The sequence below is a fragment of the Schistocerca gregaria genome, chromosome 7 (genome assembly GCF_023897955.1).
Source record: "Schistocerca gregaria isolate iqSchGreg1 chromosome 7, iqSchGreg1.2, whole genome shotgun sequence".
In the NCBI taxonomy this organism is placed as follows: domain Eukaryota; kingdom Metazoa; phylum Arthropoda; class Insecta; order Orthoptera; family Acrididae; genus Schistocerca; species Schistocerca gregaria.
In genome coordinates, this window is record NC_064926.1 from 73986344 (window position 1) to 74012171 (window position 25828).

The 25828-nt window shown below is 39.3% G+C and overlaps 1 protein-coding gene across 2 annotated transcripts in view; it reads left to right on the forward strand.

The window, feature by feature from the left end:
* The window catches only part of LOC126281773 (UHRF1-binding protein 1-like), a 360711-nt gene that overhangs the window by 228407 nt on the left and 106476 nt on the right, over window positions 1–25828 (forward strand). The window contains exon 16 of one of the 2 annotated variants that reach the window (XM_049980977.1): window positions 18197–18211. The exons of the other annotated variant lie outside the window; for it this stretch is intronic. Within the exon in view, the coding sequence (XP_049836934.1) occupies window positions 18197–18211 (15 nt within the window). The remainder of the gene's footprint in view (window positions 1–18196; window positions 18212–25828) is intronic. 2 annotated transcript variants of the gene reach the window in all.

Genomic DNA, 25828 nt, shown 5'->3' on the forward strand with positions numbered 1-25828 from the left:
CCACTCTCGAATGGTGCATGGGAAAAAGGAACACCAAAATCTTTCCGTTCGAACTCCGATTTCTCTTATTTTATTATGATGATCACTTCTTCCTACGTGGGTGGGTTGTCAACAAAATATTTACGCATTCAGAAGAGACAGTTGGTGATTGAAATTTCCTAAATAGATCTTGCTGCAAAGAAAATCACCTTTGTTTCAGTGACTGCCACCCCAACTCGCATATCATATCAGTGACACTCTCACACCTATTGCGTGACAACACGGAATGAGCTGCCCTTCTTTGCACTTTTTCGATGTCCTCTGTCAATTTTACCTGGTAAGGATCCCATACCGTACAGCAATATTCCAGCAGAGGATGGACAAGTGTAATGTAGGCTGTCTAATTAATGGGTTTGTCGAATCTTGTAAGTGTTGTGCCAACAAAGCACAGTCTTTGTTTCACCTTCCCAACAATATTATCAATGTGGTCTTTCCAATTTAAGTTCTTGTAATTGTAATTCCTAGGTAATTAGTCGAATTGACAGCCTGTAAATTTGTGTGATTTATCATATACCCAAAATTTATCTGATTTCTTTTAGTACCCATGTGAATGACCTTACACTTTAGTGCTAATTGCCACTTTTGTGCCACACAGAAGTTCTCTCTAGATGATTTTGTAATTGGAATTGATCGTCTGATGATTTTACTAGATGGTAAATTACAGTATCACCTGCAAACAATCTAAGGGGGCTACTCAGATTATCACATAGATCATTTATGTAAATCAGGAACAGCAGAGGGCCTATGACACTACCTTGCGGAATGCCAGGTAGTACGTGTTCTACTCGATGGTTTACCATCCATCACTATGAACTGTGACCCCTCTGAGAGGAAATCATGAACCCAGTCACACAACTGAGACGATACTCCATATGCAAGCAATTTGATTAATGAAACTTCCTGGCAGATTAAAACTGTGTGCCCGACCGAGACTCGAACTCGGGACCTTTGCCTTTCGCGGGCAAGTGCTCTACCATCTGAGCTACCGATGCACGACTCACGCCCGGTACTCACAGCTTTACTTCTGCCAGTACCTCGTCTCCTACCTTCCAAACTTTACAGAAGCTCTCCTGCGAACCTTGCAGAACTAGCACTCCTGAAAGAAAGGATATTGCGGAGACATGGCTTAGCCACAGCCTGGGGGATGTTTCCAGAATGAGATTTTCACTCTGCAGCAGAGTGTGCGCTGATATGAAACTTCCTGGCAGATTAAAACTGTGTGCCCGACCGAGACTCGAACTCGGGACCTTTGCCTTTCGCGGGCAAGTGCTCTACCATCTGAGCTACCGATGCACGACTCACGCCCGGTACTCACAGCTTTACTTCTGCCAGTACCTCGTCTCCTACCTTCCAAACTTTACAGAAGCTCTCCTGCGAACCTTGCAGAACTAGCACTCCTGAAAGAAAGGATATTGCGGAGACATGCAAGGTTCGCAGGAGAGCTTCTGTAAAGTTTGGAAGGTAGGAGACGAGGTACTGGCAGAAGTAAAGCTGTGAGTACCGGGCGTGAGTCGTGCATCGGTAGCTCAGATGGTAGAGCACTTGCCCGCGAAAGGCAAAGGTCCCGAGTTCGAGTCTCGGTCGGGCACACAGTTTTAATCTGCCAGGAAGTTTCATATCAGCGCACACTCCGCTGCAGAGTGAAAATCTCATTCTGGAAACATCCCCCAGGCTGTGGCTAAGCCTTGTCTCCGCAATATCCTTTCTTTCAGGAGTGCTAGTTCTGCAAGGTTCGCAGGAGAGCTTCTGTAAAGTTTGGAAGGTAGGAGACGAGGTACTGGCAGAAGTAAAGCTGTGAGTACCGGGCGTGAGTCGTGCATCGGTAGCTCAGATGGTAGAGCACTTGCCCGCGAAAGGCAAAGGTCCCGAGTTCGAGTCTCGGTCGGGCACACAGTTTTAATCTGCCAGGAAGTTTCATATCAGCGCACACTCCGCTGCAGAGTGAAAATCTCATTCTGGAAACATCCCCCAGGCTGTGGCTAAGCCATGTCTCCGCAATATCCTTTCTTTCAGGAGTGCTAGTTCTGCAAGGTTCGCAGGAGAGCTTCTGTAAAGTTTGGAAGGTAGGAGACGAGGTACTGGCAGAAGTAAAGCTGTGAGTACCGGGCGTGAGTCGTGCATCGGTAGCTCAGATGGTAGAGCACTTGCCCGCGAAAGGCAAAGGTCCCGAGTTCGAGTCTCGGTCGGGCACACAGTTTTAATCTGCCAGGAAGTTTCATATCAGCGCACACTCCGCTGCAGAGTGAAAATCTCATTCTGGAATTTGATTAATAATCGCTTGTGAGGAATGGCATCAAAACCTTCTGGAAATCTAGGAATATGGAATCGATGTGAGATCCGTTGTCGACAGTCCTTATTACTTCATAGGAATAAAGAGCTAGCTGTGTTGCACAAGTACAATATTTTCTGAATCCGTGTTGCACAAGTACAATATTTTCTGAATCCGTGTTGGTTATGTATCAATAAGCCATTTTCTTCAAGGTGATTTATAATGTTAGAGAACAGTCTATGCTCCAAAATCATACTGGAAATTGAGGTCAGTGATATGGGTCTATAATTCAATGGGTTACTCCTATTTCCTTTCTTGAATATTGGTGTCACCTGTACGTCTTTCCAGTCTTTAGGAACAGACCTTTTGTCAAGTGAGCCATTGTATATGATTGCTAAGAAAGGCACTATTGTGTCTGCATACTCTGAGAGGAACCTGTTTGGTATACCATTTGGACCTGAAGACTTGCCTTTCTTAAGTAATTTGAGTTGTTTCGCAACACATAAGATATCTACTTCTATGTCACTCATGCTAAAAGCTGTTCTGGTTTCAAATTCTGCAATATTTACTTCGTCTTCTTTTGTGAAGGAATTACAAAAAACTGTATTTAGTAACTCCACTTTAGTGGACCCCCACCATCGGTAACGTTTCCATCGCTATCACGCAGTGACAGTATTGACTGTTTTTTGCCACTGGTGTACTTTACATACGACCAGAATGTCTTTGGGTTTTCTACTATATTTTGAGACAATATTTCGTTGTGGAAACTATTAAAAGCATCTCACATTGACGTCCGCACTAAATTTCGAGCTTCCATGAAACTTAGCCAATCTTGGGGATTTTGCGTTCTTCTGAATTTGACATGCTTTTTTCGTTGCTTCTGCAACAGTGTTGTGATGTGTTTTGTGTGCCATGGTGGATTAGTCCCATCTCTTATTCACTTATGCGGTATGAATCTATCTATAGCTATCGATACTGTATCTTTGAATTTGACCCATTTCTGGTCTACACTTACATAATTAGCTTGGAAGGAATGGAGACTCTCTCTTAAGAGAGCATCAAGTGAATTTTTATGTGCTGTTTTAAATAGGCACATTTTGCGTTTATTTTTAGTGGTATTGGTTGATATGGTTTTGAGCCTCGCTACAATGACCTTGTGTTCACTAATCCCTGTATCCATCATGACGCTCTCTATTAGATCAGGATTATTTATGGCAAAGAGGTCAAGTGTATATTCACAACCATTTACAATTTGCATGGGCTCATGAACTGATTGTTCAAAGTAATTCTCAGAGAAAGCATTTAGTACAATTTCGGAAGATGTTTTCTGTCTACCACTGGCTTTGAACATGTATGTTCGCCAACCAATTGAGGGTAGATTGAAGTCTGCACCAATTATAACTGTATGGGTGGGGTAATGAGATTCAAGTTTTCTTTGAAGTGTTCATCTATTATATCATCTGAGTCAGGGGGTCAGTAGAAGAAGCCAATTATTGTTTTGGTACGGCTGTTGAGTATAACCTCTACCCATAGTAATTCACAGGAACTACCTATTTCAACTTCAATACAAGATAAACTACTACCAATAGACATAAACACACCACCACTTACTTTATTTAATCCATCCTTTCTGAACATGGTTTGCACCTCTGTAAGAATTTCGGCAGATTTTATCTCCGGCCTTAGTCAAATTTTTGTTCCTATAAAGATTTCAGTTTCAGTGCTTTCTATCAGTGCTTGAAGCTCTCGTACTTTTCCAACACAGCTTTGACAATTTACAACTACAATACCGACTGTTGCTTGGTCCATTCTCGTCATTTCTTTGTCCTGTACCCTTTGAGACTAGAGCCCTTCTTGATCTTTGCCAGGACTGTCTAACCAAAAAAAAACGTCCAGTTCACGGCACACAGCCCCTGCTACCCATGTAGCCGCCTCCTGTGTGTAGTGGACACCTGACCTATTTAGCGGAACCCGAAACCCCACCACCCTATGGCGCAAGTCAAGGTATCTGCAGCCTACATGGTCGCAGAATCACCTGAACCTCTGATTAAGTCCCTCCACTCCGCTCTGTACCAAAGTTCCACAATCCTGTTGATGATGCTGCAGATGGTGAGCTGTGCCTTCATCTCGCTAGCAAGACTTGCAGTCTTCATCAACTCAGATAGCTGCCAAAAACCAGAGAGAATCTCTTCCGATCCACACACTTTTTTAATACCTTTATAATAGATTCAGTTAAGATTCTGCAACAGGCAGTAAGAATCCACGGGTCCAGCATGGATATTTAAGGTTCCTTAACTTCCCATAATAAGTATTTACTGCTTATTTTACATATCTGAAAAAAATCTTGAAGCTTATTAATTGAGTGTAAGCCATTTACTTTTTCTTGTGAAGTAAAAGCTTATTACATTTACTCACGTATAGAGCTCATTATTGTGAATGCTGTCTCTTATTGATTAGCTGGTGTGATAATTAAAAAAACAGTCTTGATCGCAAATTTCTTTTTAATCAGAATGACAGGTTTCAATCCTTAAGGATCATCTTCAGACTCCAGAATGGCTGGTGGACTTCCATGGAGGAAGCTGCGCTGACCCACGATGCTGAACCTGCACTGACATTTTCCTTCTGTTCAGCAAAGAACCTGTTATTCTGTTCTAAGTAACCTTCAACCAGTGTAGTGTCGGGCCATTAGTTGTCCAACTGTTTTCTTAGCACCAAATAATAAGTCCACCAGGCAGTTTCTCCTTCAGTATCATTTTCCTGTGAAGGATCACATATTAGAGGAACTTCTTCCATCTGCTAGCACCCCCAGCATTACTGTTATTCTGTTTTTTTTTTTTTTTAATTGCTGTAATTTTGTATAGAAACACTTTTATGTCCTCCACAAATGCAATAAGATCTGACAGCATGTCAAAATAAACTGACATCTGATCAGATTGCCCATAAGATGTAGAAAATAGTGTATTGTTTCCTTAGACAGTTATATGACACTTATACACAAGAAGTTTCACGTCATATACTGCTTTAATATGCTGAGGTAGCATTGTTGTGTGTCATAACATAAGCCCTGCCATCTTCATAGTCTTCACATACCAGCAAGTACTTTCTTTGAATTCCGTGAAGCATGTTGTTGTTGTTGTTGTTGTTGTTGTTGTTGTCTTCTGTCTGACAATTGGTTTGATGCAGCTATCCATGCTACTCTATCCTGTGCAAGCCTCTTTGTCTCCAAATAACTAGTATAATGTACTTCTTTCTGGATCTACTCATTGTATTCGTCTCTTGGTCTCCCTGTATGATTTTTATCCCCACACTTCTCTCCAGTACTAAATTGGTGATCCCTTAATGTCTCAGAATGTGTCATGTCAACCAATCCATTCTTTTGGTCAAGTTGTGTCACAAATTCTTGTCTCCCCAATTCTATTCAGTACTTCCTCATGAGTTAAATGATTGACCCATCTAATCTTCAGCATTCTTCTGTAGCACCACTTTTTGAAAGCTTCTTTTCTTTTTTATCTAAATTCGTTATTACATTTAGAAAAGACTTCTTAACAGTTGAATCTCTTTTCAGTGTTAACAAATTTCTCTTCTTCAGAAACACTGTTCTTGCCAGTCTACATTTTATATCCTCTCTACTTTGGCCATCATCAGTTATTTTGCTGCCCAAATAGCAAACCTCATCTATTACTTTAAGTGTCTCATTTCCTAATCATATTCCCTTAGCATCACCTGATTTAATGCAAGTACATTCCAGTATCTGTGTTTAGCTTTTGTTGCTTATATTCCATTTAGTTGCTCTTCCAAGTTCTTTGCTGTCTCTGAAAGAATTGCAATGTCATTGGCAAACATCAAAGTTTTTATTCCTTCTCCCTGAACTTTAATTCCTACTCCAAATTTTTCCTTTACTGCTTTTTCGATGTACATATTGAATAACATTGGGGATAGGCTGCAACCCAACATCGGGGATAGGCTGCAACCCTATCACTGTCTTTACAACCACAGCCCCGCTTTCATGCCCCTTGACTCTAACAACTGCCATTTGGTTTCTGTACAAGTTGTAAATAGCTTTTAGCTCCTTGTATTTTACCCCTGCCATCTTTAGAATTTGAAAGAGAGTATTCTAGTCAACATTGTCAGAAGCTTTCTCTAAGCCTACAGATGCAAAAATGTAGGTTTGCCTTTCCTTAATGTTTTTTTCAAAAATATGTCATTGAGTCATAATGCCTTTCGTGTTCCTACATTCTTCAGGAACCCAAACTGATCTTCTCCAAGATTGGCTTCCACCAGCTTTTCTGTTCTGTAAAGAATTTGTATTAGTATTTTGCAACCATGACTTATCAAACTGATAGTTCAGTAATTTTCTCATCTGTCAGCAACTGCTTTCTTTGGAATTGGAATTACTACATTCTTCTTGAAGTCTGAGTTTATTTCACTTGTCACACACAACTTGCTCACCAAATGGAAGACTTTTGTCATGGCTGGCTTTCCTGGGGCTATCAGTAGTTCTGACAGAATATTGTCTACTCCTGAGGCCTTGTTTTGAGTTAGATCTTTTAGAGCTTTATAAAATTCTTCTTGCATTATCATATCTCCCATCTCTTATTCATCTACATCCACTTATCTTTCTACACCTTGCTTCCATCCCCCTTGAATAGACCCTATATATACTCCATCTATCTTTCACCTTTCCTTTCTTTGCTTAGGACTGGTTTACCATCTGAGCTCTTTAAATTCATGCAGCTGTGTGTCTTTTCCCCAAAGGCTTTTTTTAATTTTCGTATAAGTGGTATCTATCCTTCCCGTAATGAAATAGGTATGCTTCTAAGTCCTTATTTTTGTCCTCTATCCATTCCTGCTTAGCAATTTTGCACTTCCTGCCAATCTAATTTTTCAATCATGTGTATTTCCTTTCACCTGCTTCATTTGCTGCATTTTTAAATTTAGTTCTTTCATCAGTTAAATTCAGTATCTCTTGTTTTATCTGGGGATTTCTGCTAGACTTTGTCTTCTGCTTATTCCTTTCACCTGTTCCAGTCAACCATTGCCCTCGGAAACTTGCAACAACCTTTGGTTCTTTCAACTTATGCAGGTCCCATCTCCTTAATTTCCTACCATTTTGTAATTTATACAGTTTTAATTTACAGCTGATAGTCACTAAATTATGGTCAGAATCTACATCTGCCCCTGGATGTGTCTTACAATGTAGACTTCTATTTCCTAAATGTCTGTCTAAGCATTATATAATTGAACTGAAACCTTCCAGTGTCTGCAGGTCTCTTCAATGTATACAGTCTTCTTTTGTATTTTTAAACCAAATGTTACCAATGATTAAATTATGCTCTGTGCAGAAGTCTACCAGGCAGGTTTCTCTTTCATTTCTTTCCCCCCAGTCCATATTTACCTACTACTTTTCCTTCTCTCCTTTTTCCTGCTATTTCCAATCCCGCATCACATTTCCTTTAATTAACTGAATAAGTTATTTTATCTCATCATCTCTTCCATCATCTGTGGAGACAGTTGGCATGTAAACTTGTACTACTATGGTAGGTGTGGGCTTTGTGTCTATCTTGGCTACAATAATGCATTCACTATGCTCTCCATAGTAGCTTACCCAAAGTCCTGTTTTCTTATACATTACTAAACCCATTCCTGCATTACCCCATTTGACTTGTATTTATAACCCCGTATTCACCTGACAAGAAGTCTTGTTCCTCCTGCCACCAGATTTCACTAATTCCCACTACATCTAATGTCAACCCATCCATTTCCCGTTTTAAATTTTCTAACCTACCTGTATGGTTAAGGCATGTAATATTCCACACTCATAACTGTAGAATGTCAGTTTTGTTTCTCCTGATCATGACACTCTGCTGAGTAGTCTCAGCCCATAGATCCGAATGGGGGAATATTTTACCCAACAGGACACCATCATCATTTAACCATGCAGAAGAGGTGCATGTCCTCTAGAAAAATGATGGCTGCAGTTTACCCTTGCTGTCAGCCGTTTGTAGTACCAGCACAGCTAGGCTATTTTGGTTGATGTTACAAAGCCAGATCAGTCAATCATTCAGACTGTTGCCCCTGCAACAACTGAAAAGGTTTTTCTGCCCTCTCAATAGACACTCCCCTGTTGTGGTTGCACCTATGGTACAGCTATCTGTATCGCTGAGGCATGCAAGCCACTCCACTGATGGCAAGGTCCATAGTCCATATAGTTGGAAAATTCTTCATATAATTTCTAGAATAATCAGGAAGCCTTCATTGCATTTCTCTTGCACATTCTTCACAACATCATTGTACAATTCGTGAAACCTTCCCTGGTTTGGTCTGCTGAAAGTTTGGCATGTAGAACTGGCATTCTTTAATTTATACTTTATCTGTCATCACCTATGAACATTTGCTTATATTATGGCAAATTTTCTTCTTGCTGCAGTGTTGCTCATGACCTCTGATCCATGTATCACCACTAGCTTAAAATTAGCATGGTATTGTCTGCATGAACGAATTGTGAATTGCAAAATTGTAGATCCATGTTTCTCAACAAAGCCATGACTGTAATTGTCATCAGTTTTAGATCCCTACAATTTATAGTGCTTACAGCACTGACAGTTTAAGCAAACTGTATGACAACAATATGTTGTGCTCTCAGCTCCCTACAGGTGAATCAGCAGAAATTGTACCGCTTTGGATTAACACTGTAGCCAACCTTGATAAAACAATAGTAGCTTGAGCACCATTGGTGAAGCACATTTTTCATTTGTTATGTCACATGTTGAGTGAGTGCTCTGTTCAAATGTATTTTTATTGGTGGTGTGTGTTTAATGTTCAGAGTTAGACAATGCATCAGTCTGCCAATTTTAAAGTCAATTCTGTTATAATTACAAATGCATTCAAGTGACTGCATATTATACAGGGTAGATATTCATATATAATAGCCAAGTTATGTGGTATATATTCCAATGATTGACTGCACAATGCATTTTGATGCCAGCTTACCACTTATGCACCACATTCATCCTAATTCCCAGCCAAGCTGGTTTCATTAATTCAACTCCAAATGATCCGAAATCTTCAAATTAAGTCTGTGTGTGACTTCAATTGCCAATGTGTAATCTGTAAATCAAGATGACTCTATATTCATCTATTACACAATGTGGGAATGTTGACATCAGTAGCAACAAATTTGTATGCAAATTAAAGATGACCCTGTATTTTTTGTATGACAAATTTGGTAAAAAAATCTCATCTTTATAGTTGTGTGAGTATGGTATTTAAGGATTTAAAAGGCTGGTGCTACACTGTTCATTCATTTCTCTCTCCCAGTCACTGCACATACATTATTTCATAATGTAACACTACACCCACTTCCAGCTGAAGTCAGGATCATGAAAACAATGTTTAATTTCCATTATGTGTACTAGAATTTCCCATTTGCTAGCATGAGAACCTGTCAACATCCCTCTGTAACTGTGGTTCCCATCCTTCCCACAGTCATTACCCCAGAGTGCAATCGGACAATTGGTGTAGTACCTGTTCTCCCCCCCCCCCCCTTCCCCCCCCCCTCCCCCCCTCCCCTCTCTCTCTCTCTCTCTCTCTCTCTCTCTCTCTCTCTCTCTCTCTCTCTCTCTCTCTCTCTACACACACACGCACACACACACACACACACACACACATACAGTGAACAAAATAGTACCCAATTAATCTTTAAAATGAAAAACAATTTTCTTTGGAGACTCTTATTTTTAAAATAATGAGAGGTAAGTGACAAATAGTTTGTACGTAGTATCGCGTACACAGGGTATAAAAGAGCAGTGCATTGGCAGAGCTGTCATTTGTAGTCAGGTAATATATTTGGAAAGGTTTCTGACGTGATTGTGGCCATGCAATGGGAATTAACAGCTTTAAATGCAGAATGTAATTGTAGCTTGGCATATTTTAGAAATCATTAGGGAATTCAGTATTCCGTGATCCACAGTGTCAAGATTGTGCCAAAAATACCACATTTCAAGCATTACATCTCACTACAGACAACACAGTGGCCAACAGCCTTCACTTAACGACTGAGAACAATGGTGTTTCATAGAGTTGTCACTGCTGACAGACACCCAGCACTACATGTAATAATCACAGACATCAGTGTGAGACATATGATAAATGTATGCATTAGGGCAGTGTGGCGAAATTTGGTGTTAATGGTGTATGGCAACAGTGACTGACTTGAGTTCCTTTGCTAAAAGCATGATGTTGCCTGCAGTGCCGCTCCTAATCTCCTGACCATGTAGGTTGGACCCTAGATGACTGGATAACAGTGGTCTGCTCAGATAAGTCCCAATTTCGGTTGGTAAGAGCTTGTGGTGAGGTTCAGGTGTGGTGTGCACCCCACGAAGCCATAGACCCAAGTTGCCAGCAAGGGGCCGTGCAAGCTGGTGGTGGCTCTATAACAGTGTCAGGTATTTTTACATGAAATGGACTGGGTGCAACTGAACTTATCGTTAACCAGAAATGGTTATGTTTGGCCACTTGGAGACCATTTGCAGCCATTCCTGGACTTCATGTTCGCAAACGATGGAATTTTTGTGGATGACAGTACACTATATCACTGGGCCACAACTGATCGCAGTTGATTTGAAAAACATTCTGGACAATTTGAGTCACTGAGTTGGCCACCCAGATTGGCTGACATGAATCCTGTCAAACATTTATGGGCCATAATCGAGAGGCCAGTTCATGCACAAAATCCTGCATTGGAAACACTTTCACCATTATGGATGGCTATAGAGGCAGAATGGCCCAGTATTTCTGCAGGGGATGGCCAGTGACTTCTTGAATGTGTGTTATGACATGTATAACGAGCCAATTTTTCATCCATTGTGGGAATGACATTCAACTCAGAGAAAGCATATGTTTAAAATGTACTGCCATAGATGCTGGTTACAGAGCATGTGGGTAGTGAGTGGAGTATGGAAGGAAGGTGCTGTTCATAGTTATTTCAGAGGCTATAAACTCCACAACATTGTATCATGCTTTAATGCAAGTATTTGAGGAAAAGGTAATTATTCAAAACTTATGTGATCAATAATACAGTATTGTGAAATAGTGATGGTAGCAAATTTTTTTAAAAAATAAATTTAGTTTTGTGACTGAAACACCATCAAACTGTTTCTTTTAACATTCAGTTAATTTAACTTTACCGCCCAGGGGTCAATTACTCCCATGTTGGGAACCATTGCTCTATAGTTACCAAAATGTTGAGCTCAGAGGATAAGGTATTAGTATTGGACATTGCATAGTTTTGGGACTAATATTTTCCAGAAAAGGTGAAAAAACAAATAGCGTGAATAAGATTAGTTTAAACAATAGATATTTTATTATTATTATTATCATCATCATTATTATTATTATTATTATCATTATCATCATTGCTGTTATTATTTACTCATGCTACATGTTTTATCACAACTTTCGTACCTGTTATCTGAGTAACCCTTCACTGTATAGAATACACTTCCAGAAAAGAAAAATTAGCACACCGTTTTATAGACTTCCAGTTCACACAGGATTTATTGTTGCAGCAGTACATATGGAGTACATGAAATGATTACATTTACAAATCAATAGCACAAGCAGTTCTGAGGTACCAGGTATTGATCCACACTGAATCATCCATATCAGTACATTATGTAGCCTCCAAAGGCAACAGTTCAGGCACAGACACTGGCATTCAGTTGATTGTACAGATGGCATACCTTGTCGTAGGATACATTATGCCATGCCTGCTCAACTTGTTTGCATAGTTCTGTAATAATTGTTGGTTGATGAGTCACATGAGTCACTTCCCATTCCATCAAATCCCATGTGTGCTCAGTTGGAGACAAGTCCAGAGATTGAGCTGGCCAGGGAAATTGCAGCATGTATTGCAGAGAACGTTGAGCCTTACAGGTAGTATGTGGGCAAGCATTAGACTGTTAGAACAACACATTGCCTTCTTGTTGCAAGAACGGCAAAAGAATGGGTCTAACAGCATTCTGCATATACAGAGTGCTGTTTAGTGTCTCCTCCAGAAATCCCGAATGTGAACAAGAGTTGTAGCTTATTGCATCTTGGACCAGAAGGCCTGAGGTGAGGTCAATGATATTGGGAGAATACACTCTGCAAGGCAGTGATCACCAGGTCTACAATGAATGGCTGTCACTTCCATTCAGGCAGAATCTGCTTTCATCGCGATTCCATCGTCCTCTGACGACACCAGTCAAGCCCTGCATGTCAGTGCTGTGGTATGAGTGGCAGACAGGCTAGAGGTGTGCATATCCATAGTCCGACTGCTATTAACTGATTCACAACAGTTTATGTAGACACATCTGGGCTCAAAACCTCTCTTATCTGTGCTGTGGTAGCTGTACGATCTGCCACTGCAGCCCTTATAATACGACAATCCTGGTCGGTGTCTGTGCTGCATGGATGTCTAGAACTTCATCTACGGGTGTGATGATGTTCGCATGACCATACCAGCATCATTGCACAACTGACACAGCACATATAATTCATGTGACAATTCTCTGAAAGAACCATTCCTCCACTCGGAAGGCCGAAGTTTGACCTCTTCCAAACTCACGCCCAGTTGCATCTCCATTACATGGTTTCCTGCTTGCTTCACACATTTGCACCACACTGAGTCTGTTGGCTGTGAGCATTCCTCATTAAAATGTAGACACAGATGTTGCTCTGATAGCTACGCTAGTATGCTGTGTGTTGGCAGACAACACAGAGATCTCATTATCAGTACATCTGTCAGTTGGCTGTGAGCATTCCTCATTAAAATGTAGACACAGATGTTGCTCTGATAGCTATGCTAGTATGCTGTGTGTTGGCAGACGACACAGAGATCTCATTATCAGTACATCTAGTACCCCCCCTTCCCCCCCCCCCCCCCCCCCCCCCCCCCCCCCCAGGTGGCCTATGCTACCATTGGATCAAAATCGATGTCGTCTTTCTTGGGTACTACCTTTTTTTTTCTTTTCTTTTCTTTTTTTTCCCTGACAGTGTATATTGTATACGAAGGACTTTTTAACTGCCTTTTAAAATGTGTCTGTTTTAATAATGTTTTTAGACTACTTGGGCAAATAATTGTAATATTTTAGTCCTTGGTTTTGAGTTGTATGTTTATTCTTTCTTGGTAAATGTAAGTTGATTCTAGCTCTTGTTCCATTGTCATTGACAGCTGTTTGTGCAGTAATTAAAAGTATTATTTGTAATGTGCACAGCTGATTGGTAAATGTACTCCCACAGTGCAGTTAAAATCCCCATTGTTTTGAACAGATCATTACTGTGAGCTTGAATACTATTTTTGGTTGTTATTCTTAAGGCCCATTTCTGAAGTTTCAAAACAGTGGTAATAAAAGATACGGAATGTTGCACATTGAATACAGCACTCTTAGAGCATAACGTGCTGATGAGATTTCTTTTGCAAGTATCTTAGAGTGTTCACACAATTTCAGCTGAGAATCAATATTCATTCTGAGAAATTTTGTGTTTTTTATGTGGTTTGTAGAGTGTTACCTACATTTAATTTAACATTTTCATTTTCTGTCTTCAAACTGAAATTAATCGAATTTATTTTGTCTTCAGTGTCAGTTTATTGCATATCAATCAACTGTAAACTTCCTTGCAGGTTTCATTTGCTTTCCCTGCAAGAGTTCCCTTGTTTTCTTAGTAACTATAATATTCTTATCATTAGTAAAATGAATTGTTTTTCCCTGGGTAACACTATTGGAAAAGTTGTTTACATAGATCAGTTATGGCATTGGCCTTAATGTAGTACTCTGAGGAGCTCCTATTATTAATGTATTTTTGTCTGAAAAGTTTAATCACCTAACAATTCTGACTTATTTAATAGAATCATCAAGTATCACTTTTGTGAATTCAACTGTGGTTGATTGTGTACCTCTGCCACTCCGGAAAGCAGATAGATTATATTTATTCGAGTAATTCATTACTCTTTCATTCATAACTGATTCTATTTTTAAGAATGATGATTGCAGGGAAATTGGCCAGCAGTTTCCTGTGACCTCTGCATTACCTTTCTTTCATAGAGGCACAACTCGTATCTGTTTCAGATATTCTGGAAATTTCCCTGGTGTGAATGATTCATTTATTATGTTTGTTAAGGGAGCTTCTGTGCATTTTTTCAGCACATACATTCCTCTGAGCATACTGAAATTACTTTTTAGGTTTTGTACATTTTCATTGACTTCATACTCTGCTGTAGGTAGTACTTAATCCATAATTATTTATAGATGTTTTATTTGCTTTGGGGTACTTTTTGTTATGATTTCCATGCAATACTTGAATAATGTTCATTCACGTAGTCACACAAATTTGAACATGGAGAACAATGAGAGATAGTGATACTAGTCTACATTCAAAGTCAGCTTTCAAGATAGTTATTTATGAATTGATTAGATACGGCAGACTATTAGGAATTGGAAGCTATGACTGTAGACATACCAGAATTCAATGCAAATTAGCAAAGGGGTCAGGGGACCTACTGTTTTATATTTAAAAAAATGACTTTTTAATAGAAGATTATGTAAGAAGAAACAGTTGGTGAAGAATACAACAAAATGAAAAGGAAGAGAAGAGAATTAAAGAAATGGAGTAGTATGGAAGGCAACCAGAGTTAACATTACTTGAAGCAAGTGGGGCTCGGTGGTTAAGTGCCACGCTACAGACCCAGATCTGTAGAGTCTGATCCTCAATCAGTCCTAGGATATTTCTCTGTCACTCATATCTTCTTCCCCTTCAGGAAATTCTTGTTAATGTGAAAAATGCTGAGTTGGACAGTGGTTCAGAGCTGCTGATAACTGTACATCCCTTTATAGGTATCTGGGTAAATGAGTTCAAAGGTCAGAAGAAGTTGGGGATACCTCTTCCAATAAGACCATGCCTAGTAAACTAATATTGTTTCCAAACCAGTGTTGGAATGGAAGACAGATTTACCTTTTAAAGCTATGGGATGTAAAAAGGGAAAGATTATGGAGAATACATGAACTACGTATGTAGGTCATGAATTAAGTAGTTAATCACACATAAAAGAGAACTAAGCTCCCAAATTGTCTGAAAAGAAAATTTTACAGTGTGTCTCTTAACTTTGCCTTCTTGTGGTAGACACATACTTTAAATATGAAAATGGTTCAAGAAGTGGCGAGTTGTCTGGGGAACAGTAGGGATATGCTAGATGGAAGTTACTGTCAGAGAAAGGAAACAAGTGAATCATTCTAGGAACAAACTGGTGTGGAATATGTAGTCATGACTGCAATAAGAATGAGACATAGCCACACAAGTGGATAGTTGCCTGGACCAAGTAAGTGTTTTGGTGGATTCTAAGACATAAGAAAAGACTGAAATACAAAATTTGGAAGGGGCAGGAGCAACATCATGTATGTATTTAGCTGAAAACCACTATGCATGAAACAGCCTACAGGAAGCCCATATCCAGATGTCTTATGGTTAATGTGGGAATTATGGTGATGAATATTTTTTTTTTTTTTTTTTTTTTTTTTTTTTTTTTTTTTTGGGGGGGGGGGGGGTCGGCACCTTATTAAGTATTGTGCTTATTCACTCTTGTACTCATAGAAATGTTAACAGTAGTCTGTGTGAGGAAAGCTCATGCTAACTAGAAAGAGAATGCGTCAATGAGACTCAGTTATGGTCAGCAAGCAGTGAGACAAGAGTGAAAATAATCAGTGGGATAACTGCATTTTAGACGTAGTGCCTACTATGTAGTTTACGACAGGAAGATGTGATTGTCTAGTGAAGGAGTATATTTTGTAAGTGAACCCTGATGATGGTGGACAGTTAGATAAATTAGATTTATTCTGTTGGATGGGTCCCACTACAGAAGTGAGGTAACATTTTTAAGTTCCTAGAACGACACAAATTTTCTTACAAGAAGCAGCTATACATTTGCTATTTTGCTATCATGGGTAAGTGGCTATATATAGTCAGGAAAAGTTCAACAGTCTAACCATTGCTTCAGGATGTGTTCAATTTAACTGTGTTCTAGCTGGATATGTAGGTAAATAGTCACTTGACATACCTAGCAGTAATTTGTGACAGATTTCCTTTTTAATGTGTCCATATGGAATTTATATTTTAAAGCACAAAACTAGATATATTTCTTCACATAATTATTGAGCCTCTGTTTCACTTAAAGGGAAAACTGCTTGCCCAAAGCATGGATTGGCATTGGTTTGCTTCACTAGGCATGATCCTGTTTGAGGTGGTATGCCCTACCCTTGCAATAAACTGTGTTACACAGCCAGCCAATTACATGAGGACCTACAGTTTAAAGTGGACTCGAAATCAAAGGGCTACTTTTATCCATTCACATATCACTGCAATAGGTGGAAGAAGTGATAGTTGACAGGAAAAAAATTCTAGGACTGACTGCTGATTGAACGCTGCAGGTTTGAATATGCAGTCCAACATCTTCCCACTGAGCTGCTGAGCACCTGTTTATTGCTTACCGGCTGATTATCTTTGTGAGGAGTTTACTCGTTGAAATATTAAGAGAGATCTCTCAACCTTTCAGTTATATCTTCAGACTATCTCACACTATACATATTTTCATTCCTCTTCGTCTGTTATAAGAGAGTTAAATGGCTTTGAGGCCACCAATTTAAGTCTCTTTTCATTCCTTTCCACATTCATATTAAACTTATTATTGCTTCATATGACACTGAAGAGAAATATTTTTGAGCTTTTCCTGTGTTAACTGCGTTAATCTTAAGAGTGTTCATATGTCGATGAGTGAATTATATTTTCTCATATTTTGTAGATGGGTTACAAATTTGAATATTTTACTACTTGTGGGTTGTAATATTTCGAGATGCCAGGGACACAATGTGTGGCACACTCAGATTTGATGGTTCAATTACATGTTGTTATTATATCACCTTGAGAATTTTGTTGACACGATTTTTCAATATAACAACTATTGTAATACTTTAATTGCAAATAAAATCATAATAATGCCAGTAACGTATTTTTCATGAAATAGGTAATCCACTTCAACTTAGTTCAAATCAGTTATAGGATACAGTCATGTTAAGTCATTTTGTTTTTCAAGTGAGCATTATTTGTAATGTTTATGTGTACCTTAATTATTGAGGTAAGTGTTGAAAATGATGATGGAATGTTTTCATTTCAGTATTGTTTTGAGACTGAATGGTTTTAGAAATGTGTTTTAACTTCATCTGTTTCATACCTTTTTTAACATTTGTATCATTCTACTTCTTTTTTGCTTATTATTTAATTTTTCTTTCCCGCTTCTTGCACCAATATTTATTACAAGAAATAAAAATCATTTTGTGTTAATCAGTATGCAAAGAGATACAGAGGCTTCCCTCCTCTCTGGAAATATTATCTGTGACTGCTACAGTAATTAAATATGCATTCCAAAGCAGACTGTTCTCATAAATATACTTTTTAATTCTGTACTTTTATATTGTGTATTGCTCAGTTTGGACTGATATGGGTTACAGTATAAATTCTATTGGATTTTCTGTCTCCTTTCCTCTCATTTTTAACTGAGTGAGAAAGTACTAATTAGCAAAACTCATTGATTGGAGTAATCTTTGAGTGTATTGGGAGCATGTAATGTAAATACACAGTTTGTGTTTGGTATCAGAAGCAGTTTTTTGCAGAAGAGCTCAAAACTGGGACAAGGAGCATGCTGTTGTGACTTGGAAATAACCCAAATGGTCTTACCATAAGATTTACAAAATGCTTTTAAATGACAGTACATACATACATACATTCTTTTTCTCTGTACATTTTTTTGCATGCTTCCTGCCTACGGTCTCTTGTGAATGTTTTGTGTGGCACACATGGCAGCCTGCCAAAATCAAGGTATTAGCAATCTTCATTTCTAATTTGAACGCTGCTTGTTATATGCTTATATTGTACTTCAGTGATTGTGCAGTAATTTGGCTTTAATTTCCTGCTAACTGGCATAACAGTTAGTAATATGGATCACATGATAGTAGCAGTATGAAATTTCACAAGGCTGAGAGTATCAATGTAGATGCATCATAAAAATACTAATATGATAATGTACAAGCTTTCTTTATAGTTAAGTGCACATTTTTTGGCACTTGGTGTGGTTTGAAAATTCTGCATGGCCCACACTATGATGCTATATTAAAGTTATACATTCAGGAGGATCATTTTTTATCCTCGAAGTAACATCTTTTGTCTAAAATTTATATCACAATGAATGACAAATTATTGGTGTAATGTTATGAATATTTGATAATGTAAGTGTACATATTATCATTTATTTTTCTATTGGACTTGGGGGTGGGGGTTAAAAGAATGAGTGTTGTCAACAAAAACTAGTTATCCTCATTTCATTGTACAAAGGATCTCCCAGTCATTAATAGTAGTTAATTCAGGAGAAAAAAAGAAAGAAAAAATGTGTTTCAGAAATAGATGACAAAATTGGACATTTCTTTGAAATTTACTACTTATAGTACTGCCCCCTACCTCCACCCCCCTCCCCCCTCTTTCCCTGTCTATCTATATATCTATCTATCTAAATAAAACAGAAAGAAACTTCCACATGGGAAAAATATATTAAAAACAAAGATTCCAAGACTTACCAAGCGGGAAAGCGCCGGTAGACAGGCACAATAAAATAACACTTACACAAAATTTCTAGCTCTCGCAACCGACAGTTGCTTCTTCAGGAAAGAGGGAAGGAGAGGGAAAGACGAAAGGATGTGGGTTTTAAGGGAGAGGGTAAGGAGTCATTCCAATCCCGGGAGCGGAAAGACTTACCCTAGGGGGCAAAAAAGGACAGGTGTACACACGCGCACGCGCGCTTGCGCTCGCACACACACACACACACACACACACACACACACACACACACACATATCCATCCGCACATACACAGACACAAGCAGCCTTTACAAATGTCTGCTTGTGTCTGTGTATGTGCGGATGGATGTGTGTGTGTGTGTGTGTGTGTGTGTGTGTGTGTGTGTGTGTGTGTGTGTGTGTGTGTGGGCGCGCGCGCGCGAGTGTACACCTGTCCTTTTTTCCCCCTACGGTAAGTGTTTCCGCTCCCGGGATTGGAATGACTCCTTACCCTCTCCCTTAAAACCCACATCCTTTCGTCTTTCCCTCTCCTTCCCTCTTTCCTGAAGAAGCAACCGTCGGTTGCGAGAGCTAGAAATTTTGTGTGTGTGTTATTTTATTGTGCCTGTCTACCGGCGCTTTCCCGCTTGGTAAGTCTTGGAATCTTTGTTTTTAATATATCTACCTATCTATCTATCTCCCCCCCCCCCCCCTCTCCCCCTCCTTCTCTCTCCTTTCTGGATAGAAATTTATATATCACCGAGCCCTAGTTTTGTTAGATAAGAAATAGATTACTTTTTTTTACTGCTGCTCAAGAAGCAGATGCTTTTGAAAATTTTGAATTATACATTTTGCAGAATAAACATAATTGTGCCATTGATTCACAACAGATGATAGTAAACTTAGCCGCAGATGGGTTCCTTAGTTTCTCACTATTAATAGTTCTTCCATCCTTGGTTTCACTGATTTCTGAGGGTTAAACTATGGTCCAAGATACATTTTTGTGCCTGATGTTTTGTCCTCTACTATAGAAGGCTTCCCCAGAGGCAGTTGAGACATAGTTAGTTAAGTCTGCTAAGGAAACTGCTTTAAAAAATGAATCAATGTATATTGTAATTGCTCAGGTAACTGAAACTGGCAGATTGTTTGTTTGTAATTAAACAATGGTTAAGTCAGAAAGTCTTCTGAACGTTGCCAAGGATTTTGAAATCATGCCAGCATTGGTTATGAAGCAATTTCAGTCCTTCTTTTCTGTTACTCTTGTTTTGTGCTCCTGAATTTCTGTGGCCTGTCTACATGTCCTGGCATTTTAGTGATTGGCTCTTAATAAAACTTTAGTGTCAGGGTAAATTGAGTAGTGATATTTTGGAACAAGATCGATAATTGAATGTATTGAGCTAAAGAAGTAGATTCTGCAAAATCTACTAATACACAGAAGAACAAGATTGATGGGTTGCAAGAGGAGAGTATTACTGTTCTACATCCTGATACAGATCACGTTATTATTAATTGATCAGACATAGGATTGTCAAAGAATTACGGAGCCATGACAGCCAAAAGAGGCATGGGAGGTGGAGGGCAACTATGCAACAGGACTATCTAAAATCCCAACAGAGGATATCTTTTTCTACTGTTGACGGAGAATATGTCTCTTACCTAATCCAGCTGCAGATGAAATACCCGTCAAATCAGCCAGTACATTTATTAAGAACAATCTGCCTTGCATGCTTAACAAAATTCAAGAAGAAAAATCTTTTATAATCAACAGAATTATGAAAAGAATAGTTGTGGAGGCACTGAGTGACAGATAGGCACAAAAAAAGGATTGTCACAAAATAACAAAACCTGCATCAAAAATAAACAGACTGACACGTACACACACACGGACGCAAATGCAATTAAAAACACACACACACACACACACACACACACACACACACACGACCACAGCCTCTGGCAGCTGAAGTCCTGCCAGAGGCTGTCATCATGTGTCTGTGAGTTGTATTTGTGTGTGTGTGTGTGTGTGGGTGTGTGTGTGTGTGTGTGTGTGTGCGGGTGGGTGGTCTATTTTTGACAAAGTGCTTCTTGGCCGAAAGCTTATTTTGTGACAGTCCTTTTGTTGTGCCTATCTGCGACTCAGCATCTCCAATAAATGGTGAGTAGCAGCTATCCTTTTCATAATATTGTTTGCATTCCAACCTAGATTTTCCATTGTTTGATTTTTCTTCTATAATTAAGTTTGATAAAGACATTGTGTCTCAACTGAAACATTATAAGGTTGTAATGGTTCTTGCTGTTACCTAGTGCACCTGAAAATCTTGGTCAAGGTAAACTGTGTTAGAACTTGGCCATACTCTTCGTTAGACATATGAACCAATTCAGCACAGTCCAAGTGCCTAACCTAAGGGATTGGCAAACAGTTGGCATTTCTCCCACAACTATTTGCAGGAAAAACTGCCAGTTACAGTAAAATCTTTAGAAAGAAACTTCCACATGGGAAAATTTATTAAAAACAAAGATTCCAAAACTTACCAAGCGGGAAAGCGCCGGTAGATAGGCACAATAAAACACAAACACACACACAGAATTTCTAGCTTTTGCAACCGATTGTTGGTTCTTCAGGAAAGAGGGGAGGAGAGGGAAAGACGAAAGGATGTGGGTTTTAAGGGAGAGGGTAAGGAGTCATTCAAATCCCGGGAGTGGAAAGACTTCCCTTAGGGGGACAAAAGGACAGGTGTACACTCGCCCACACACACATCCATCTGCACATACATATGTGATGGCCAGCTTCACACATCCGTCCACATCAAACCCACCAACAAGCAACAGTACCTCCATTATGACAGCTGCCACCCATTCCATATCAAACGGTCCCTTCCCTACAGCCTAGGCCTTCGTGGCAAAAGAATCTGCTCCAGTCCTGAATCCCTGAACCATTACACCAACAACCTGAAAACAGCTTTTGCATCCCGCAACTACCCTCCTGACCTCATACAGAAGCAAATAACCAGAGCCACTTCCTCATTCCCTCAAACCCAGAACCTCTCACAGAAGAAACCTAAAAGTGCCCCACTTGTGACAGGATACTTCCCGGGACTAGATCAGACTCTGAATGTGGCTCTCCAGCAGGGATACGACTTCCTAAAATCCTGCCCCGAAATGAGGTCCATCCTTCATGAAATCCTCCCCACTCCACCAAGAGTGTCTTTCCGCCGTCCACCTAACCTTCGTAAACTCTTGGTTCATCCCTATGAAATCCCCAAACCACTTTCCCTACCCTCTGGCTCCTACTCTTGTAACCGCCCCCGGTGTAAAACCTGTCCTATGCACCCTCCCACCACCACCTATCCAGTCCTGTAACCAGGAAGGTGTACACGATCAAAGGAAGAGCCACGTGTGAAAGCACCCACGTGATTTACCAACTGACCTGTCTACACTGTGACGCTTTCTATGTGGGAATGACCAGCAACAAACTGTCCATTCGCATGAATGGACACAGGCAGACAGTGTTTGTTGGTAATGAGGATCACCCTGTGGCTAAACATGCCTTGGTGCACGGCCAGCACATCTTGGCACAGTGTTACACTGTCCGGGTTATCTGGATACTTCCCACCAACACCAACCTATCCGCACTCCGGACATGGGAACACGCCCTTCAGTATATCCTCTCTTCTCGATATCCGCCAGGCCTCAACCTCCGCTAATTTCAAGTTGCCGCCGCTCATACCTCACTTGTCTTTCAACAACTTCTTTGCCTCTGTACTTCCACCTCGACTGACATCTCTGCCCGAACTCTTTGCCTTTAAATATGTCTGCTTGTGTCTGTGTATGTATGGATGGATATGTGTGCGTGTATGTGCGCGAGTATATACCTATCCTTTTTTCCGCCTAGGGTAAGTCTTTCCGCTCCCGGGATTGGAATAACTCCTTGGTAAGTCTTGGAATCTTTGTTTTTAGTATATTTTTCCCATGTGGAAGTTTCTTTCTATTTTATTTACATCATCATCATATATATAGAAGTGAAATTTAATCCTGAGATAATATAATCAGTTACAGTGTTCAGTCATTATTCACCATGGTTCCTCTGCTGCCAAAGTTGGATTGTATTTTTGCAAAATATTTTGCAAATTACTCTAATCACTGTGTCACATAAACTTACTTTGAGGGGACAACAAACTCTGTGAGCAAGCTGATGGCATGTCTGTGGGGAAACCATTCAGTTTAATTCTAGTGAATTTTCATATGGAAAACTTGGAAGAAGCAGCTCTTTGCATGGCCAGTTTCCATATAGCAGTTGACAATTACAGCAGTACTCTTGGTACATTAGTGTTTCCTATTTTTCATTAGTCATTGCAAGACATCTATCTTGCTGCAGGCCCAAGATAAAATAAATTTAATGATATTTATTCAAGCACACAGTTCATAATTCAAAATGAGGGAAAGCGAAGGGAGCAGATTCCATTTTTTTTTAATGTATAGGTGCTCCTGCATCTACTTGACTACTCTGTAATTAACACTCAAGTGTCTGGCAGAGGGTTCATAGCATCACTCCCAAACTATTTGACAACCATTCCACTCTCAAATAGCAATAGAAAATATGGACATGTAAATCTTTCTGTGCAAGTTGTGATTGATTTTATTTTATTTTATTACAATAGGCATTGCCCTCTATTCAGGTCAGAGACATAAGTATCCACAAGAGGGGGCACTAGTAACTCTTCCCCTCCCCTCTTCCCAAATGGAATCTGGAGTTCCGAGTTTTCATTCATACATTCAGAAGATAACCATCAGTTGCCTAGGATATAATAAGTTTTTTGTGCCATGTATACAGTATAGATCTTGTGATACATCTGAAACTGACCAAATCATTTATTTAAAAAAATAAAAAAATTGTTCCCATGGCGGGAGTCAACAAAATAATTTTGCATTCAGGGGGGAAAGTTGGTGACTGAAATTTTATGAACTGATGTCACTGCAACTAAAAAGCCTGTATTTTCATGTCAACTCACTTTTCATATCTATGATACTCTCACCCCTATTTTACGGTAATACAAAACAAGTTGCCCTTCTTTGTGCTTTCTTGATTTTCTCTGTTAGTTCTGTCTGGTAGGGATTCTATACAGTGCAGCAATACTGCAGAAGAGGACAAACAAGTGTAGTGTTGGTAGTCTCTTTTAGTAGATTTGTTGAATCTTATAATTGTTTTGCAAGTAATACTAATTCTGTGGTTCACCTTCCCTACAATGTATTGTATGTGATGGTTTGGCTTTAATTCATCATTAATTGTAATCCCTAGGTATGTAGTTGAATCTACAACCTTTAAATTTGTGTTATTTATCCTGTAACTGAAGTTTAATGGATTTTTTCCTTAATACTTATTTGGAACAGCTCACACTTTTTTTAATTGTTTAGGATCAACTGCCACTTTTAGCAGCATGGGGATATTTTTTTCTAAATCATTTTTTAATTTGCAGTGACCCTCTGATGACTTTACTACTGGATGGTGAAAAACAGAATTATCTGTAAATAGTAGATATCACTTCAGTTTCACTAGATGACTTCCAGTCAGTTACTTTGAACTGCAACATTTCCCTATAGGAAATCACAAATCCAGTCACACAACTGAGATGATGCTCTATAGGCATGCAGTTTGATTAGAAGCCAGTTGTGGAGAACAATTTGGAAGCCTTAGCAGATTGCATTCCTCTCCTTGTGTATTGGTGTGACCTGGCTTCCCAGGCTTTAGGTTTGGATCTTTCATCTAGTGAACATTTGTATATAATTGCTAAAAATGGAGCTATTTCATCAGCAGACTTCGAAAAGACCCCATTTGTTATACGATCTGAACCAGAAGACTTGCCATTATTAAGTGATGTAAATAACTTCACTACCCTGAGAGTATTTACCTCCAAATTACTGTTGTTCACAGCCATTGTTTATCTGGATCATGGAATGTTTGGTGCATCTTCTTTGGTGAAGGAATTTTAGAAAACTGTGTTTAGTACCGTATTTACTAGAATGTAAGCCGCACTCGAATCTAAGCCGCACATGAAAAATGAGACTCAAAATCAAGAAAAAAAATTCCCAAATCTAAGCCGCACCTGAAATTTGAGACTTGAAATTCAAGGGGAGGTAAAAGTTTTAGGCCACACCTCCAAATTGAAACAAAGTTGGTCCATTGTAATATGAGACACAATTTAGGTTGAATGAATGACGATACAGCTACAGTAGTTTGGTTCGAGTCGTAAGGTTAGCAGTTAAGCTTTGCCGGGTAGCCATTGCTACGCGTCAGGCTTTCCGTCTGTATTTATAGGGTACCCTTTCTTTTTGACGTGTTTCGTCTAGTTTGAATTGATTGATTATTTTTCTTTAATCTGATAAGTGTCGTTCTCTTTGTTATAGGTGTTTACGTCACTCTAAGCTGAAAATGCATTATTGTACTGTGTCATGCATTGTTTGTCGCATTCTGATAATGAGTGTTTATGACCTGTCGCCGCTCGCGGCATGGCTTGCTTTTGTGCGCGCTACCACCGCTTCCAAATTAAAAAAAAAAAAAAAACGAGAAATCGTCTCATTAGCGAAACAGTGACAAGAGACTGCTATATGTTGTTACTTACACTGCTGCTTTCTTCGATAATGATCAACAAGAACCAATAACAAACTGCGTGTGAGAGAAGATGTTGTGAAGGAGAGTTTAGCGAAAAATTTTCCCCGTTTGAAAATCTTTGCAGACCCACTTCAGTACATTACATTCTGCACAGAAACTAGAGTCATCTTAAATTTAAAAATATAGTCAGTTGTCCTGCTTCATTCCTGACTGTATCACTATTCGGCGTTAGAATAATACGAATATAAACATGGCATGATATGTACATTTCTTCTGCG